General features: G+C 40.3%; 1 protein-coding gene across 3 annotated transcripts in view; it reads right to left on the reverse strand.

Annotated features, from left to right (window-relative positions):
• Positions 1-14,897, reverse strand: part of LOC111159979 (inositol 1,4,5-trisphosphate receptor type 2) — a 490,010-nt gene extending 475,113 nt beyond the window's left edge. For 2 of the 3 annotated variants that reach the window (XM_022522705.1, XM_022522707.1), the window contains exon 1: positions 14,531-14,897. In XM_022522705.1, the coding sequence (XP_022378413.1) occupies positions 14,531-14,622 (92 nt within the window). In that variant the 5' untranslated portion in view covers positions 14,623-14,897. Of the gene's footprint in view, positions 1-14,200; positions 14,303-14,530 lie in introns of those variants that run through there. The other variant, XM_022522706.1, reaches the window with a different exon arrangement.
• Positions 14,898-15,280: the final 383 nt, after the last annotated feature.

The raw sequence follows: 15,280 nt of genomic DNA on the forward strand, positions 1-15,280 counted from the left end.
AAAATCTCTATCCTAATGGCTCCAAAGCAAACATTTGTTTTTGTTTCAAGAAATAAAACAAAACTCTTTCCTTTTAGCACTATGTTCTACCGGGGGAGAAATGTTAGCAACTAAAATAACAGGTTGTCTTTAAAATGTAACAAGACTTGAAAATTCCAATCCGGGAAGATAGGGTATATATATGCCAAGCAATTCTAAGGTTATTACTAATGTTGATACACTTCAGGTGTTTGCATTACATCAAAAGGATAGCAGGCATCAAACCACTAATAAAAGATAAATATAAGTGCCTACAACTTGGTAATGTGCATTATCGAAGTGAGGAAGAAAAAAAAGCCAAAACCAAAATAAATAATAGATAAGGAAGTGTGACTTTGAACAGCCTATTAAGCAAATACCAGCTTATACTGGTTAACTGCAAAATTTTATAAACATAATGCAGCAGAATTTTCAACATCGATGCCCTATGAACTCAACCAAGTTTCCAAAAAGAGATTCATGCTGATTTTTTGGATATAATAATAATAACAATAGTAATAACAGTGCTTTCTACCTACTTAATTTAGGTGCACGGTGCTAAGGGTCTGAGGCTTACTAAATGTTTCACAAATGTTAATTGCCATTAATCTCATGGCAATAGTAAAACCTAAGCAATAATCCCACTTTACAGATAAAGAAATTGAGGTTTCAGTATTAAGTAACTTCTTAAGGTCACACCAAGAAGACTGGAGTTGTGATTTGAAACTAGGTTTGTCTGAACCAAACTCAAAACTTCTTGAGTACCTACTACCTGACAGATGCTCTGTGCAACATTAGGAACATAATTGTGAACAAAACCAGACAGGCTCTGCCCTTACAGAGTTTAAGTAAAATTAAAACTACAACTGTGATAAATTTTCTGAAGGGGAAAAATATGGTGCTGTAGGAGCACACAAAAAAGGAGCTCACACGGTCTGGGAGATCGGGAAAAGTTCACTGCAGAAGGGTCAGTGAGCTGAAATCTGAATAAGGAATGGGTACAAAGTAGGTGAAAGGCAGGGGTTTAAGGGGGGAAACCTGCCAGACAGAGAAGAAAACACATGAAAAGCCCCTGCGGTAAGAGGAAACTCAGAATATATGTGCAACTAAAAAAGATGGGGAGCAGCACGGGAGGCATTGTGCCCAAAGCAGGGAGCCAGGGGAAGAAAGCATGGAACAAGATGAGGCTTGTATCTCAGAGCCCAGGAAAGCCTGAAGTTTAATGACCTTTCATCAATACATAAGCAAATGAAAAAGAAACTTCTTTCAAGTCCATGTGTTTCACTTTTAAAATAAAGCCTCAAAAGTCACACTGAATATTTTAATCTATAAAACTTTTCAGATCTAAAGTGAAACACTACTGTCCCTTCAGTGATTCTAAGACAAGTTACTTTTCATCCCCAGTACAGCTCCTTGGTTCAGGCCTCCTTCAGGTAAGACCCTGATTCCGCCCCTGCCTACCATTTGCAACCTCATTCTATCCTTTCTCTTTACCACTGTCTGATCCTCCTAGAGCAAAACCTGATCATTTCACTCTCCTGCTTAAAAATCCTCCAATGACTTCACATTACCTAATGAGGAATATATGATCTGGCCTTTGTCTGCCTATCCAGTTCCATCTTCTGTTAGAATAGAGTCGAGCCAGGATTTGAGGATGTCCAGAGATCAGGTTCATTTATGGATGCTCTATTATCCCCAATATATTGGTTACATCAGCAAAATTCAAGATGGCTTCTTACAGCTCATATAACAATTAACTGAAATGGGGGGAAGGGAGGGAAGGGAGGGTAGTGGGCAGCCAAAGCCTCCTTTAAAAACCTGACCTCGAAGTATAGTCCGTGACCACCCTGGCTGCAAGGGAGGCTGGGAAATGTGGTCTTTATTCTGGGCACCCACAAAGTCAAATACTTCTGTTAGTATGGAAGAAAGGAAGAATGAATTTGAGGGAATAACTAGCAGTCTATGATACAGAAATTGAAATAAAAAATGCATTTTGCTAAATTAAACAGAGCTCAAACTAAATGCTGCAGTTGGCGTCAATTCTTTAGAATTTATCACATTAATTACAATTTCCATTTCAAAACAAAATGTGCAAAATGAATTCTGATCTACTCTTTAGAAAACTGTCATAGTACAACTTTATATACTATTGCCAAAGTAATCACTGCCTCTCAAAACTCCTACATGGGGGTGCCTGGGTGGCTCAGTGGGTTAAGCCTCTGCATTCGGCTCAGGTAATGATCTTAGGGTCATGGGATCGAGCCCCACAACGGTGGTGGGGGGCTCTGCTCAGCAGGGAGCCTGCTTCCCCCACCCCCCGCCTGCCTCTCTGCCTACTTGTGATCTCTCTCTCTCTCTGTCAAATAAATAAAATCTTTAAAAAAACAAAAAACACAAAACTTCTACATGACAATTTACCTAAACAATTCTTTATCCAGTTTCCTCAATAATGACAGTGTTTTTATACTTGCAACTTGATAATATTTTAAAAGACTTTCTGAAAGATTCTTTAGCAGCTACAACTAGAAATAAGCACTGGGTTTCACCCTAACAGATAACAATGACTTCATTTGTACTGATCAGGAAAGAGGCTCATTCTTCACATGAGTTTAGAATTGGAACTCAACTATTAAATCATGTCCTGCCAGGTAAATAGGGAAGAAAGGTAAATAAAGGCCCTTTTCTCATTTGTTAGTAATCCTAGAGATGGAAGAGATGGATTAATTAAGTAAATTTTAAATAAGTTTCATTGAGTTTCATTGACAATGAGACTTAATTTGATTTAAATGTCACAATATTCACCATTCCTAGCCACAAGTATTGAGTCTTTAGTACAACAAAATTCCTTTCCTTACTTTTCCAGCCTATTGTAACAAACCAGGTTTGAAATTACCCTCTTTAAAAATGTGGCTGAAGCCAAAAATCTACTTGAAATGCAAATGTTTAAGTAGTTATGTCCCTGATATCAGCAATGACCTTGAACACTTAAGCCAAACACAGTAACTAGTCCTTAAATCATTAACTTATTTTGGATCCCTAATGTAACTATGTTGGTGATTTGCATGATATATTTTTAAGTCACTGTCTTTAATTGGTATGATGTGCTTCTGTGGAATTAATTTGGAAATGAAGCAAACCCCTGATAATCTTTTGTATCTTTCATCTCAAAAGTACTTTTTTTTTTTTATGAGAGGAGATTTTTTTTTTTTAAGATTTTATTTATTTATTTGACAGGGACAGATCACAAGTAAGCAGAGAGGCAGGCAGAGAGAGAGAGAGAGGGAAGCAGGCTCCCAGCCGAGCAGAGAGCCCGATGTGGGACTCGATCCCAGGACCCTGAGATCATGACCTGAGCCGAAGGCAGCGGCTTAACCCACTGAGCCACCCAGGTGCCCTCAAAAGTACTTTTTTAAAGATACTACATTTTAAACACCTATCATAGAAGATCATGGCGCATTACAACTAGAGGAAATAGAATGACATTGTTTTACTTTTGAAATTATTTTGTAATTTGTACATATCTATATTTTTCACTTTATTTCTCTGTCCTATACGCAAATATACCTCAATGAAGTTCTTATTTGTACACTGCTACCAGTGAAGATTCCAAGAATAAGAGCAGATAACAACATTGGAGAATTTTATGTTCTTAAAGAGAATGGCCAAGCATGTGTATTTTGGAATAAGCCTGAGGCAAAGCACATTCTAAGAGACTCAGGCAATAGATGGAATATAAATTAATGAAGAACAAAAACACAGCAATTTGTTTTCTTCAACCTATATTTAAATGCTTATCCTTTTCCAGACACTTATTCTTAAATTTCAAAAATAAAAATTACAAGTTGTCATATGCTCTCTTCTATTTTTTTTTAAGCGCTATAAATCCCCCAACTATTCTCTGGTTTCATATTAGCAAATTATTTCCAACCAAACTTTTTTGCCAATAGCAGTTAAAATTTTAAAAAGTCTCTCCAGGGGGCGCCTGGGTGGCTCAGTGGGTTAAAGCCTCTGCCTTCAGCTCAGGTCATGATCCCAGAGTCCTGGGATCGAGCCCCGCATCGGGCTCTCTGCTCAGCAGGGAGCCTGCTTCCTCCCCTCTCTCTCTGCCTGCCTCTCTGCCTACTTGTGATCTCTGTCTGTCAAATAAATTAAAAAAAAAAAAAAAAAAAAAAAGGTCTCTCCAGATGTGTTATATACTATCCACAAAGAGAAAGAGCTGATTTAAAGTAAGAAATTGCCTCATCAAATGCTTACAAATTCACCCTTTGTACACATTAAAAACAAAACTGAACTTTCAGAAATATCAACTTTAGTTTAATGTGGCTAAAACAGGCAAACCATTAAATAAGGTTATATACATTACTTTTTCCAGACTGCAGGAAAGCACAGAGATATGACCCAAGATATTATTAAACTACTTATTATAGTAAGATTTAATGGCACCATAAAACTAATGACAACCTCCACCTTTTTTGAAAGAACTGCCTGTATGGATTCTCAAAACATTTAATAAGTAAGAGCACTTACATTGATTTTTTTTTCCAGAGAAGGACTGATATTAACAGTTACTTAGAGATTTGAGAATACATATATCCTAATTCAAAAATATTTATGGAGCCAAGCACTTGAGATACTCAGTGACAAAACGGAAAGATCCCTGCCTTCAAAGAGTTTATAGACAGATGATAAACAATGGATATTTAAATATTAAATTATATTGTGTGTAATGAGATAGTATGGGGGGGAGGTAAAGCAGGATAAGAATAGGAACTATGGTGAGTGCTGTGAAATGTATAAGCCTGATGATTCACAGACCTGTAACCCTGGGGCAAATAATACATTATATGTTAATAAATTTTTTTTTAATCTTAAAAAATTAAAAAAAAATTTTTAATAAAATAAAGAATAGGAAAGGCTGAGGCAAAATGTTAAATATGTTATCAATGACCCACGAATTCTATATACTGCTAGGTATATACTTAAAAGAATTAAAAATATATATCCACACAAAAGCCTATACATGAATATTCATAGCAGCATTTTTCAGAATAATTAAAAAGTGGAATCAACCCCAAAGACCCATCAACTGATGGACAGAGAGACCCAATATGCTAAATTCATACAACAGGATACTGTTTGGCAATAAAAAGGAATGGAGGACTGGTGCATGCTACACGGATGGTTCTTGAAAACATTATGCTTAGTAAATAAGCCCAGACTCAAAAGGACAAATACTATTTGGCTCCACGTATGTGGGGCACCTAGAATGGGTAAATTCATAGAGACAGAAAGTGGACTAGGAGTTATAGAGAGGAGGAGGGGACATGGACAGAGTGATGGTCTAAAGGGATGATGAAAAAGTTCTGAAAATGGATACAGGCGATGGTTGCACAACATTGTAAAAGTGATTAATGCCACTGAATTTTACACTTAAAATGGTTAAGATGGTAAATTGTGTATTTTCCCACAATTACTATTTTAAAAGGCACTTAGAAAACCGATGATGTAATACTGATAGAATAAGCGATGATCTAAACTCCCTCGCTCTTAGCTCGCTCTCTCTCTCCCATACCAGATCACCCAGAAGCCAGCAGAAACCAAAGGGCCCTGCTCAGTGATTTCTCTGGTAATCAAATCTGGCATTGTGACTTCCTTCATTCACATAAGTGAATAATACAAATGGAGCCAAATTCCACCACTCGATATTCTGAAACTTAAGAAGTAAGACGCAGAGTATAGGAATTGCTGAATCCAGGTCATGTGAATGGCAGGACAGAGAGAAAGTTCCACTATTGAGATTCCCACAGCAGCCCTGGGTTTCTGCCTTTCTTACTGCTCAGTTGTTGAGCTCATCATTCAATTTCTTGGAGTTCCTCCAGTATCCTTATAATTAACATTTCCTTCTTTGCTTAAGCTAGCCAGAGATAGTTTCTCTTCCTTAGAAACAAAAGAACCTTACTTCTAATATATTATAGACTTTTTTTTTTTTTAAGATTTTATTTATTTATTTGACAGACGGAGATCACAGAGAAGCAGGCAGAGAGAGAGGAGGAAGCAGGCTCCCTGTTGAGCAGAGAGCCCGATGCGGGGCTCGATCCCAGGACCCTGGGATCATGACCTGAGCCGAAGGCAGAGGCTTTAACCCACTGAGCCACCCAGGCGCCCCGTAATATATTATAGACTTTTGATTCTGAGGCTTTATCCATGTAGGAAAATGATATACAAGTATCTTTCGCTTTCCAAATCTTTTGGGCTTTTGAAATCAGGTAGTAAGAATTAGGATAGCAAAGGATACTGGTTGTTCTTTCAGGAATTCCAAGACAATTCAATACAAGATTTGTAAATAATTTGACTAAATGTGTGTTGGAACATCATTTTAGTCTCTGAAATTTTTACAAAAAACAGGTTTCTTCCCCACCCACCCCCCCATCGGAAAGTAGAACATTCCTATGAAACCTTTAAAAAGCCAAAATGCATAAAGCAAAGAAGCAATTACTATTTCACAAAAGCAAAAATCCTCTTTGGATTTCTTTCAATTACTGAAGGCAGTTGTCAGTGTAGGTCTTTTGTAAAAGTGAAGTCGGATAAAGTGAACTTTTGGATAGCAGGAGACACCTGTAATACACTTTGATTTGCCACTAGAAAAGTCAATCAACAAACTTATGGTCCAGTTTTATTTTTTGGTTTGTGGTGGGTTCTGTTTGTTTATGCTCTTATATTTAGCTTTGATGATCCTTGTATAATTTGAAGAATTCTCTTTTCAATAGGAGATAAGATATGGAGAATAGTAGTGTCTGCTCTTAGTGATTCTTTCAAAATTAGTCATTACCACAAGGCCTTGGAGAGCTAGATATCTAGGAATTACTTAATTAAAAACTTCAATTTTCTCTAGGACTCCATTGAGGAATTGTTTTGGATAACTATACATAATAAAAGTTCACCATTTTGTAATTTTCACAAGAAAATTTTATGAGGATAGTTTAATAGTGGCTCAAATACCGTACTAATAGATAGAACCTCAATAACACATTTGAATTCTAAGAATTTAGACACATATTCAAATTATGCTTAGTGCACTTCATAAGTCTTTTCCTGTGTTCACAAGAATCTATGAAAGGTATTCTGTACCAAGTGGGAATGAGTGTGTGTGTGTGTGTGTGTGTGTGTGTGTGTGTGTGTGTGTTTTGAATAGTCACAGGCAGTATGAGGCAAAAACTCAAAGGGCCTGAACCAAATTTAAACTTCTCACATTTGGTAAATAAGCATAAAATTTGTTTTTAGATCATTTCTTCTATCTTTTCATATCAAAAATATCAAATTGTTTGCTTCCTTTTTTGGAGCTATCAAAATGGACAGTAAAATTTCACCAAGCTGCTTTTTCAATGAAAGAAAAAAGTACCAAGAATATATGCTCAAATCATGGGTATAGATTTGAGACAAATATCCATCCTAATGATCTTTCAAAGTTCAGCTTAAATACCACCTTTTCCTCGAAACCCTCCCCAGGTCATTTAAGCCGGAAGCAATGAATCCTCTTCTGACTTTTTTATGATACTGTTTTTAATCATCTTCATGACATTTGAAAAGAATTGCCTCATGTTGTGGTTATTCAATATCAGCCTTACCTCCATCACTAGTTACTAATGGTAACTGGTAACCACTAGTTACTTCACAAATATTTATTAAGCAGGAATTGTGTGAGGTGCTAAGCATAGAAAGATAAAAATGACAATTCCTTACCTTGTGGCATTTTTAGCAACAAGAGCAAAGAAGGTGTCAATACCTTTACTCCCATAGATCCTAGACAAGCTCTCAAAGGAAATCTCATACTACAAATTCCCAAAGACAATTTTAGTTTTTGAGATAATTAAACACTTAAGATCTAGCATCTCTGGGGCACCTGGGTGGCTCAGTCGTTAAGCAGCTGCCTTCAGCTCAGGTCAGGATCCCAGGGTCCTGAGATGGAGCCCCGCGTCGGGCTCCCCGTTCAGCAGAAAGCCTCCTTCTCCCTCTCCCTCTACCTACTTGTGCTCTCTATCTCTCTGTCAAAAAAATAAAATCTCTTAAAAAAAAAAAAAAATCTAGCATCTCTTCCCACTGTATCCTGAGCACATAGTCAGGGCTCACTAAATATTTGTTGACTGAATTAATGATTCCATCTGTGGCATGCTCCAGCATAAACCACATCACAAGGAAAATTACCTGGACTTGATTCATGATGTAAGCACATTTGCAATTTTATGATTAAAATGTTTTTTTTAATGACCTCATAATTTATTCTCAATTCTGGGTTGACTTTCTGTGGGAATGTGTTGTTATAAACTACAAAATAGCTCTTGCTAACCAATTGTTACTTTTTATTTTAAGAAAGCTAATCCATCCATTTCGAAGATACTTAACAAAAACATTTCAATCATACATACACAAAAAGAAATCCTTCACAAACTATTGCCTATAGAAGGTGACTCGGGATTTAAAAGTATCATAGTGACTACTGAGATTACAAACATGAATAAGTCGGCCGTGCTAAACTGCACACTTTTTACTTCATGCATAAACAGACTTCTAAAATAAAACAATCTATCTAGTTAGTGCATAAGTTAAATTAATCATTAAGAATTGCTCAGCATTACTGCTCAAACATTTTTTCATAATACATTTTCAAAACCAGTAATAACAAGGAATAAATGTTGTTTATGATAGACAAATGACCATCTATTTCAGCAACACCTACTGAACTAGTTTGTAGTTTCCCTTCACTGACCATAAGGAGGACAAAACTTTATTTATGCTTTATAAGGTAAATACTATTGGGACGCCTGAGTGGCTCAGTAGGTTAAGCCTCTCCCTTCAGCTCAGATCATGATCCCAGAATCCTGGGATCAAGTCCCACATGGGGCTCCCTGCTCAGCAGGGAGCCTGCTTCTCCCTCTGCCTGCTGCTCCCCATGCTTGTGGTCCCTCTCTCTTGTTCTCTCTCTCTTTCATTCTGACAAATAAATAAATAAAATCCTTAATTTAAAAAAAAAAAGATAAATACTGTTGACTAACAGTAATAAGAAAATGAAGAATCTTAAAAAATATTACTTTCAATTTAGCTAACTCTCCTGACTATACCAGTAATAGACGTTTAATTAAAGAAACATATCTAGAATCTGGGAAATATAGGAGATACAAAAATGAAAATGAAAATCACCTATTCATTCACCGTGCAGTTCTACCACCGCTAATATGCTATTCTATTTTCTTTCACTATTTTCCATATATATTATTTTGTATTTTTTAACTAGAATTATGGTTTTCTGAAGGCATATTTTAAAAACTTTCCTATCTAAATCTACATGGGAGAAGAAAGAAAACCATAAACAAAAAAGGCATCAATACATTTGAAAGGCACAGTTTTATCTACTAAATAAATGAATGAATGAATGGTCATTAAACTTTTACTTCTCATTATAATCTGATGATCTGTTACCAAGATCAGGTGTTCAAAAAAAAAAAAAGAGTAAAATTCATTCTTATTTTATGCTATAAATTTGTCATAAAAGTCCATTATTACTTCTTCTTCTAGATTTATATATGAAGAGACACCCTGTGCCTGGGATTTGAGTTTTAAATTATGAGTCTATCGTATTCTGTCTATATTTGTGAGTTATCTATATTCCATCTGTACAAGAACAGTTCCAAGGGAAAATGTGATTATGAAACGTGCTACCTAAGCAAAGAAAAAAAAAAAAAGTATCTATTAAACCTAGAATGAGGCCAAGCAGTTGTCTGTGAATTCTAGTCAATCAGAAGGAAGCATCGGGGGCATTTAGGAGGAATGGTGTTTACCTGACTGAGCTTTCTCCACAAGAGAGGGTCTAAAAGTTGCAATGTTATTTATGGAATGACTTCTAAGTTTAAGAAACAGTTGACATTTTAGCTTAAAATAGCCTTTATGTTCACCACTTCAGAAACTGTCTTCGTACTTGAGCAGATTTCAAGTTCCATAACGTGACACTACTAACCCTTAGACTTTCCAAAACAACTGAGTATTCAAGATTATACTGTCTTCTTCCTCCCCAGTGAACACGCATGCAAATATTCAATGGATTTTTAGATATTTTTATCACAATAACATATGCCTTAGCCAAAACAAAGCTAAGTTTATACAGCTAGTTAAAGCAGGAAATACTGGGTGTTAACTTGAAGGGTTCTATTTGGAAGACTAAAGATAACCTACAAATTATTCTAAAATAAAACTTGACTATAACCATTCCTTGTTTCATCTACTTGACTCTTCACTGATCAGCCAGTCCTAGGAAGGGAAAGATGTTTAAAGCTATAAAAAGAGTAGCATAATTCAATGAGAAAAAGAAGAAAAGGTAATAATAAATCAAATTTACAAGTATTTGAATATCAAAAATGTTAAACAGAGTAAAAGATCAGGAAGGCAAATTCAAGGGACTATAAATGGGAACAATAAAAGGTACTCATTTACAGTTTTATTCATCTGAGGAATGAAGCCAGAAGTATAAACTGTGTGACACATCACCACCCTACCTAATGTCCATCACTGAACATGGAAAGAAGGAACAGAAAAGTTCACTGAATTGGCCAAAATCAAGCAGAAAGTAAGAAATAAGGGAACCACTCTTGTGTCACTCTGGCTAAGAGACGATGATGATACTTTGTGGTCACTGTATCAGTGATGCCATTGATGGCTTCCTGAGACCTTAACTAGTAGGTGTTGATTCTTGGTAGATCCTACAAAGAAACCTCAAACCAAAGGCAGTAATCACTTACACACACACACACACACACACACACACACACAAATACACATATCACACGTGTCATTTGCTAACTTCTCAATCGTGTGGAGGATAGACAATGAAGGAGTTAAACATCTTTTCACTATTCTATCCCACCCATCCTGGAAGTTCTGCTGTGCTCATTCCCACTGTATGGTATCTAACCATTTGGTCAAGTGGATGGACCCAGAAATATGAAGTGTCACATACAGCAATGACCGGGGAAGTAAGTCTCAGGCTAAAGAAAATTTAAAAGGGGAGATGGAACAATTACCACTACATTTGAAATTGTACAGCAGATCCCAAACTCCCTCCCTTCCTTTTTTATTTTTAAGATTCTATTTATTTATTCAGAGAGAGAGAGAGAACAAAAGCAGGGGGAGCAGCAGGCAGAGGGAGAAGCAGGCTCACCACTGAGCAAGGAACCCAGCATAGGACTTGATCGCAGGACCCTGGGATCATGACCTGAGCCAAAGGCAGACTCTTAACCCACTGGGCCACCCAGGCATCCCTACTGCCTCCCTTCTTTTTAAAAAGTAAAAACGACAGGGGCACCTGGGTGGCTCAGTGGTTTAAGCCTCTGCCTTCAGCTCAGGTCATGATCTCAGGGTCCTGGGATCGAGCCCCCACATTGGGCTCTCTACACAGTGGGGAGCCTGCTTCCCCCTCTCTCTCTGCCTGCCTCTCTGCCGACTTGTGATCTCTCTCTCTCTCTCTCTCTCGCTCTGTCAAATAAATACATAAATAAATACGACAACCCTGAAACATACCATTAGCAAAAGAGACTATTTAAAATATATGCAGCAGCATCATTCTATAGGATTTAAAGCAATTTTCCTTAAATCAATATAAATGTTTCCTAAATAGATCTTTAGATGAAAAGTTAATTGAGAAAATATATATTGGGCCCCTCTGGCACCTACACAAGCTGGGAGAACAATAGTTCAGTCAGCATTAATTTGGGATTCAGAAACATCAAGTAGGTATTGGTTAAAGGATAACTGGAGAAAAAAGAGGAAATGCAAATCTTTGCAACTGGGGCATTCTAATTTGTCACAGACTGAAAAATCAAACTTAGAAGCTGGGTCACAGAGTCTAAGAGAATCCTCCCACATTTCCAGTAGGAAGTACCTCTAAGAGGAACCTGCTAAACTCTCATGGAGTGAAACTGATTTTTTTTTTTTTTTTTTTGGAGCAGAAAAACTCATTACCTTATTGCAAAACTTCCCCAAAGCTAAATGATAACAATGCATATCCTCCAAAACTCCCTCACACACTAAATGTTAAAAGCAAATGTTCGTTTGCAAACAAATATCTTTACCAAGAATTACCTTGAAATGCTGTGTAAACTAAGTTCTCATTAACTACTCCCTTAGGCTGAATTTTAAAAAACCATCATGCTATCCAAAGTATCAAATAGATAGAAAATTAACACAAAAATCAGAAACTTTAAGATGAGTTTCTAGCTCCACCAGTTAGAGAAAAAGAATATCCAATCAAAGCACCAAGCTTCACCAAGGGCAGGACGGGTAAAGAGCCTTCCTTACCTCAGAACCGAGCTGCACAGAGGTCTTGTCCTATTAACCTCAAAGAGACTCAGTTTGTTAACCCGAAAATAATACTACACACATTCTAAGGAAACCCAACTTTCAAAACACCAGCAAGAAATACTGAATACAAATAATACTTTTAGAAACATATGCTACATTAAAGGTAGGAGCTTACTTTTCTCAAGGCTTAAAGATTATGACGTGTAACCAAAGAAACCACACTTTGCTGGGAATCTGGAGACAGGGTTACAGTTCCAGCTTGAGGCATGAATGTCCCCCATTTCTTAGGCAAGTCACTTCATTTCTCATCCCCTCAGTTCCTTGATCTCTATAAAGGAGCAGGAGAGACTCCACAGCTGCTAGAGTTGTAGCTTCCTGATTTTTCACTTCTAGCCCCATGTGGGTCTAGGTACACAAACACACTTTGCTGAACAAAACACTACAAAAACATGGACCTTTATTTACGCAGGCTTTATACTCTATTCCTAGTCCTTTTCATTATTTTGTCCACAAGGGTAACTATTGCCCACAGTCGCCAAGGTAGTGATGATTAGAAGATCAAACACATAAGTGTTTATTAGGTGCGGGGTACTGGGCTAGGCACTTTGCAAATAATAACTCCCTTCTTCTTCAACACAGTCCTATGAGGCAGAAGCCAACAGTATTCCCATTTTTAGACCAGAGGAACCTGAGATACAGAGCAATTCTGTAATTTGCCCAGGGTCATAAGATTCACAGGTGGATTTGCCAGGATTTGACTCTAAACATTTTGGCCCTGGAGCATTTCCTGCTTAACTCCCACCCAGAGAGTCTATGGTTGGAAAAGGTGAAGTGCAGCGGAGTTCATCTGCAAAATGTTGTTGGGGGCGCCAAAACTGACCTCACGCTGTGAACTGTGTCAGGAACAAAGGGTAGCTCGTGATTTACAAACCCAACACGGGCAGTTGCCGCTGATACATTTTTCTTCCACACTGCAGTTTCACAATTAACACTGACCTTAAAGGCATTAAATTATTCCTCCCTCCCTTCTTTCTCCTCTTAGGGGAGATGCACAATTAACACAAGCTGTACTAAGTTAGGTGACTTCCTCGTGTAGGCACCACTCCGTTATAATATGGCTCGCAGTCACGGTCCAAGGACACTGCATGTTCAGTCATGTGCCCTAAAACCTACCAGCACACAATAGTGACCATCCAGGAGTGGAAACACCAGTTCCGCAGCCTGAAATCTTGTAGACGGGGCAGTCTGAAGCACTGAGGCCAGAAGGTAACCCAAAAAAATGCGTGCGCATCGAAATACACTGCCTTGTGCATTTAAACTGCTAACTTGTATTCACAATCAGGACAGAGAGAAAAATGCTAGTAATCAAGGAAGTCCTATTCAACCAACTAGCACATGGTATGTTTATACACATATCTCCCCCACTCATAAATCACTCGAATCTCAAGAGCCGTGCACTTGGCCGAGTTTCAGGCGAGGTTCAGGATTTCAGTGAGGCAAGACCCGGGAAGGAGAAAAGCACGTCTGAGTTCTAGAACCCAAGAGGCCCTCAGAGATCCCCGGGGGTCACGGCGCTGCACTCGCCCCTCCGCTACCCCTGAGGCGGGGGGCAAGTCCCCGATGCGCGAAGTCCAGAGGAAATTATTTCAGAGGCGACGGGACGGTGAGCAACCAACCCCGCAGAGGCAAAGCCATACCGGCTCACGACCACATCGTTGGGGTTTCACGTCCGAGGCCACAGGCTTTTACCCACGGCTCTCACAAACCCGGCCCCGAGAGACAGGAGCTGGAGAGTGGGGAGCTAGCAAACCCGGGGAGAGGTGCAGTTTTGCTTTACCTTTAAGGGAAAACATTTTAACGAAAACAGCCCACGGAGAAGCTAGCGAAGACTTCTCCGCAGGGCCTGTCTCCGGGCTTTTGAATCACTTCCTCCTTTTTCTGATGAGTCTCTGAGCTTGAGATTACGAAGTTGCTGAGAAAGTGTTGCCGCTCGGGGCAGCTTCCTGCGAGCTAGCTGAGCGCCCGGCGCTGTCCGCGGGCGCAGACACAGCCGCGCGGCCCGGCCACCCCCGGGCGGGAAGCTGGGGGACGCGGCGGCGCGAGCAGGGGCGGGGACGATTCAGCAGACGGAGCGCGGGCGCTGCCCAGCCCTCGCCCCCCGGCTTACCCCAGGGTGCTGATGAAGCCGTTGACCGAGCCCTCCGCGTACAGGGACACGATGTCCCCTATGTAGAGGAAGCTGGACATTTTATCAGACATGCTGCTTCATGCTCCAAAGTAGACGTCCCTCCTCTTCCCTGCGCCCTCGCCGACCTCTCTGGGGAGCCGCCGCGGCGGGGGCGGCACGGAGCGCACGGCTGCAGCGCCGACAGCGGCGGCGAAGGGCACGGCCTGAGTGACCGAGTGTCGTGGCTCAGCCGGGCCCCCGCGCCGGGGGAGCGGGCCAGGAGCGCAGCGGCGGCCGCGGACACCCCGCGACGTGCGCAGCCCTGGCGCCGAGAGAGCTGCAGCCGCCGCTTCCCCGGCAGGTTTCCTGTTCCTTTCAGAAGTTTTCTCTCCAACACCTTTGCTCCTCCTCCCGCCTCCTCCGCTCCCCACTCCGCGTCCCCTCCCTGCTCTGCGCCCCACCGCGGCCGTTCCCGCCGCCCGGCGGGTGCTGGTGGTTGCAGAGCCCCTCGGTCCCCTCGGGGGAATTTTTGGACCAGGTGGCGTTGCCCATTGGGCTGAGGGGAGGAGAGGAGCTGGGGTAGAGGGGGTGGGAGGCCAATCAGCGAGCGGCGGCCGGGGGAGGAGCTGGGCCCGGGCGGGGCGACTGTGCCTAGGCCGGGCCACCCGGGAAGCCGCGCGCTATGGTGTACCGCGGGCGCTGGAGGGGCAGCGGGACCCCCGAGCCGGGGAGAGGGCGCGTGATAGTCGC

Source organism: Enhydra lutris, unplaced genomic scaffold (assembly GCF_002288905.1).
Source record: "Enhydra lutris kenyoni isolate GAN:26980312 unplaced genomic scaffold, ASM228890v2 scaffoldscaffold72, whole genome shotgun sequence".
In the NCBI taxonomy this organism is placed as follows: domain Eukaryota; kingdom Metazoa; phylum Chordata; class Mammalia; order Carnivora; family Mustelidae; genus Enhydra; species Enhydra lutris.